We start from the raw sequence: 5,643 nt of genomic DNA on the forward strand, positions 1-5,643 counted from the left end.
TTATTTTGTGGTGATTGGTAATTTTTTATTTTCAAATTTCGCGCGCAATTGGAACATTGGCGTTTTTAATATTTCGCTCTTGAACGCATATTTACTAATAGTAATTATCTTACGTAGTAACAAATTACATAAAATAAATTAAAACAGCATTTTACGTTATTTACATTCACATAGCGATACTGATTACTTTCTATCAGGAATTACATAGGTAATTATTAAATTACTGAACGTAGGAAAAAGACATCATGGTTTGAAACCTCAGTTTGATACACTCGCGCTCTTTAGGGTAGCCAATAAAAAATCACAAAATTCGAAACATTTTGGCTGATATTGCCTGCATTACAATAATTAGATTTTTTAGTTTTAACAATCTTATTGTGTGGGAAATGATTTAAAATATCTCAATTTATATTAACATGGCTAATTATTACAGAAAAGCTTTGAAAACATTGAATTACAGATTCAAGTATTTGATTTACAGTTGTAGTTTTCAAAATGCGAAACGGTTGGCAACATTATTGTTCGCTTGTTTGAGGTTTGAGCTTGAACGAAATTGTGAAGTGCTAATCGTGAATTGTTAATTTTTATCATTAAAATGAAATAAATTAATATAACTTAATGAATTAGTAACAAGAGCAGCAAAGGTACTTATAGTGATTTAAAGAAGATAGTAGCATTCAGTGTTATTTGCGGTGTTTCGCACTTTCATTTTCACATAGTTACAAAATATTGCAAAATGACTTCTGCACTTTATTTAGAGCATTATTTGGATAGTCTTCAGCATTTACCGATAGAATTGCAGAGAAACTTTAAATTAATGCGTGATCTAGATGACCGTGCACACGGACTAATGAGGACGATTGACCTTATGGCTGACGAATTATTACCAAATATTCCTAAAATGGACGAAGAGACTAAGAAGGAAAAGGTAAACACCATACAAGGCCTGTTTAACAAGGCAAAGGAGTACGGAGACGATAAAGTGCAACTTGCGATACAAACATACGAGTTGGTTGACAAGCATATTCGTCGCCTTGACTCTGACCTCGCGCGGTTCGAGTCGGAGATACAGGAGAAAGTCATGAGCGCACGTGCGGCGCAGCAAGCAGCCGCCGACCAGGAAACGAGTGCTACCACTGTGAAGAAAGGAAGGAAAAAGAGCAAAATCAACGACAAGACGGCTGCGACGACTGGCAAGAAGAAGCGCGCTGGAGCGTCAAGCGAAGATGACGCGGCCGCATCTGGTAGGTCGGCTGCGAAGAAGAAGGCTGTACGCAAGGGCGCGACAGCCACAGCCAACACTTCCAAGGAAAATGAAGAAAGTGCCGACTTAGATTCTGTGGCAGGAATGGCACACCCAAGTGATGTGCTTGACATGCCTGTGGACCCCAACGAGCCAACATACTGCCTTTGTCACCAAGTTTCATATGGTGAAATGATAGGCTGTGACAACCCTGACTGCCCTATTGAATGGTTCCACTTTGCATGCGTAGATCTTAAAATCAAGCCAAAAGGTAAATGGTACTGCCCTAAGTGTACCCAGGATAGAAAGAAAAAATGATCTACGGTTAAGCCTCCTGCCAAGCAGACAGAAAAGACTGTTAATGTTAAAAAGGAAGTGAAATGACTGTCTTAGTTCTAAGCTAGAATAATATATTATTTATAATATATAGCTACAAAACATCAAGTGTGTAGATATTATAACTATAATATCTTTACAATATAAAGCATATGGAAACAATTCTATAAAACTTGAAATGCATGTGCAATAATTGTGAAAGTTTAATCATAATAAAAAAATGTATTGTTGTGTCACAATGTTGTGATAGCAGAGTATATAATGAAAATGTTGTATTACTTGCATAACTGTAACTATATAGCTATATGAAATGTGTTGTGTTAACATACATGAGGCATGCAATCTCTAACAAATGTTGAATATGTCATTTCAAGAGTAATATAAAACAAAAAATATACACTGGCACAAAATAAATAGTGTTCAATTATATTGTTAAAGTAGCTGCTCTGTAATTTATTGGTTATAAATTTAATATATAAAATGCTAGGAACAATAATAGCAGCTTATAATATTAAGAATAATCTTATGATGTTATCATAATATGCCTTATTTAGCATTTATTTATAAATGGTATAATGACGCAGTCATAGTTATAGAGGTTTTTGTATGTTTTAGGCCTAGTTAGGAGATTAATTGTACATAATATGAAACAGTTGGAGATGGAACTCCTTGGTTTTATAACTTAGGTGATTTACATGGGGTAACCTTTCATATTAAGTGGCAAAACAATTACTGCATTTAAAACTTGAGCACAACTAACATCTCATCACATAAGGCCTGTCAATTTAAATTTAAAAATCATCAGTTTTGTGACAAATTTTTGTGTTGCTCATCTTTCAGAAACCTGAAGCTTAGTAATGAATTTGAAATGACTTGGTCACATGGTCTGCTGCTCAATGTAAATCAGCCTATGTACCTTTCACCACACAAAATCTATAACAATTTAACATGTTTTATACATTTGTATAAAAAACAGCTTTTATAACTAGTTGCCTGCATATACAAATAGTCTGAATACCTTCTAAACTAACTGTTAAATATAGTTAAGTGATAGTAAATTAAGAATGATTGTCCACAAAATAATAGGAACAGAGCGGGTTACGAAAAGAAAATATGAATAGTTAATAATATATCATTTCCTTAATAAAAGCAATAATTAAAATATATATAAATACTATATCACTAGAGTATATAATGTTTTCATTAAAAACAATAGGGCTTGTAGACAATATTAAAAAAAATATATATACCTTCTTTTTTCTTTTTGTCAGATTTTCAAAGTGCAGTATTGCAGAGATTCTACTAACAGCTTTTCAAGTAATAATATTGCAGTTGTGCAAGAGAGACAACTCTATGCCCCGTAGTGTGCTGTCACGCTTACACAACAGCGAAGATATTATTCTAAGTTGTGGCACTCTGATATTGTTATATAATATTATGAATATTGGCTGTAATTACTGTTAATTGTAAATATTGCAGTTAAAGAGAGGGCACATAAAAGGCTAAGATTGTATATGAAATGTTAATAATAATGTATAAAGTTTAGGTGGACAATCATTTGATAATAAAGTTACAATATTAAACTATTTATGACTATGAATTAGATGCTTAAACATATGCCTATGAATTGTCTAAATAATCACAATTAAACATTCGAATACTGAAACGCATATTAACTTGAAAATGCTCTTCAATGTCTATATGTTGCATGTTCATACCTTAAAATTGCAAAGATACTTAAGGGCGACTTTGATTTAAGTTGCGATTTGGTATTTGTCTTTAGATATGATTTCTGATTGATATTTCTTGTTAGGTTGTTTAAGTGAGACTAAAGCAATATAGTAATAATGGTTTTATTACCATGATGGTTTTATTGAAATGTTGCGATGTTTCAAAATATTAAAATGACTATTTGTGATTGAATTATTTTTACTAGCTGGCAATAAATATGTAATCAATGAATACACCAAATATTATTAGTATTGTAACATATTATTATAGATATATTTTATATGATATTGTTACACCTTGCCCCCATATGTTGGTCCTTGAAACTGATGTGTTAAAATGTTCTTCATGGAATTTATATATTTAGTGTAATGTGAAGATGCATATTTACTTGACTTAAAATAAAAAAAAAATACCGAGTTGATGATACATAATTTGACGCGTTAGGCGCGTACTAAAGATTCAGTATTATTATTCGCCCAGAGTTCCATGGCCAGAAAAGTTAAAGAAGTAAATATATTAGCCTGTAAATCCTGGGCATAAGTCTCGGTATCTTGCATAATATTATGAGAGTCGCAAACTAGTCACAGATTTGTGAATATTTGATTCACAATAAGCGTGAGTTATTTGTTGTATGAATATATTGTGCATCTTAAACATGACATTTAAATATAAATGATTTGACATAGATTTATAACTGAATGTTGCTCTATCACTTGATGTACTTAAAAATATCTAGCAAATATCTAGATACCATTTCTAGATTCAATTTTGACACGAAAGACAACAAATTCTTGTACACTGTGGCCTTCAAAAGATTTTCTTATTAAGGGAAATATGAAATCAATTACATTCTTTTTATTTGAAATCAAATAAACAAATTGTTCCTCAACTAAGACACCGATAGGAATTAATGTTTTGTTATTGCCATTTTATTGTGTTTAATAAATATTATAAACTAATTAACTAGTTTTACTTAAAGTGAGATCCAGGTTTGCTTTATGTTTATTAATAGAAAGATTCAAGGATAAAATCATAATCGACACATTCTACATAAACGACATTCAAAACTCATACGCGAATAGTTCTAACTGATTACAGTAGATGGCGTTGTGGTAAGTCCGATTAGGCTGCAAAATAAGTATTTTAAAATTAGGTAGGTTTAACTATAAAAGTATTAATTTTATTAAAAACTTCAATGAGTGTTTCAGTTTATATTAGCCAAATTCTCTGATATTCACATTTTTCATTTACTTTTAGAACAAAATACCTACTTATATACCCTTTTAAATTTTGCATGTTAGCGAAGTACTTTTATAATAAAGGGCCTAGGACGTCACAGAGTGTGGAGTAACTATGGTGCTCGTGAAAGGACTTCGAATTCAAATAAAGTTTGTTTATTGACTTTTGCACCTAGCGGGAAAACTAGAAAAAAAAAACTGATTAGTAGATCAATACATTAAAAAAAAAATACACCGAATTAAATACACATAATATATTACATCGAATTATGTACAAAATGCTATCTGAGCGCCAGTCACAAAATCAATTCCGAACCGAAACAAATTTATTGTAATTAGGTAAACTTATACGTGAACGTACTCTTTGCTCATATAATTGCAGAGTTCTCGCAAAAAGCGCGGTTTTGTGCGCCTGCTACTGGACCAGATTGTGAGTGTAAAAGCTTCCATGTTGCATCAGCCATGATCAACGAGTGTATGCGCTTGCATCAGGATGTAATGAGGACTGGCTTCGAAGTCGTATTTTAGTCTTAAGGTACCTATCCTTTAGAACCTAAGCATGTACTGTGATTTTTTTTTTAATAAAATAAAAAATAGTATCATGTCGTTTTTAATTCACTTAATAATGTATCTAGGTACGGTTGTATGTTAACTTTAAGAATTAATCCAACGCCTTAATTTCGCGGCCATTCTCTGATTTTCTAAGTTAAAAAGTAGACACTCGACGTTTGAAAATAGAGTGTTGTAAAAGATGCCCGGCCAGCCAGGCAGATTTAGAGTGCTACACATAGCATAATATCAATCACTGATAAGAATAGATAATATATTGGGAATTATTTATGACTGGAATAGTGTTACTAATTAATTTAAAGAATACAACAAATGAGTATCTGCCTATTTACTTTAGTTGAAAAGGAAAAGGGCCAAATTGCAACGATGGCTTTTTCAAGAACGACTTCATTATAGTTTAATTCCTATTTCCGGCACATGGAAAATATTTAATTGCATATGCAAGAGTTAAAAACACATAAAAGGTGCCGTAATGTACAGTATTTTTTATCAATTGTTAAATTCCCGCATTATTTTTCTAATATA

The 5,643-nt window shown here is 31.8% G+C and overlaps 1 protein-coding gene across 1 annotated transcript; it reads left to right on the top strand.

Annotated features, from left to right (window-relative positions):
* LOC113499560 (inhibitor of growth protein 5) lies at positions 1 to 2,758 on the top strand. The gene has a single exon (XM_026880078.1). It carries the CDS (start codon positions 737 to 739, stop codon positions 1,559 to 1,561), a length of 825 nt encoding a protein of 274 aa, XP_026735879.1. The 5' UTR covers positions 1 to 736; the 3' UTR covers positions 1,562 to 2,758.
* The last annotated feature ends 2,885 nt before the right edge of the window (positions 2,759 to 5,643 follow it).

The sequence above is a fragment of the Trichoplusia ni genome, chromosome 1, assembly GCF_003590095.1.
Source record: "Trichoplusia ni isolate ovarian cell line Hi5 chromosome 1, tn1, whole genome shotgun sequence".
Taxonomy (NCBI): Eukaryota; Metazoa; Arthropoda; class Insecta; order Lepidoptera; family Noctuidae; genus Trichoplusia; species Trichoplusia ni.

Coding starts and splice junctions, on each gene's coding strand:
- LOC113499560 (XM_026880078.1), top strand. CDS start 737: ATGACTTCTGCACTTTATTTAGAGCATTATTTGGATAGTCTTCAGCAT.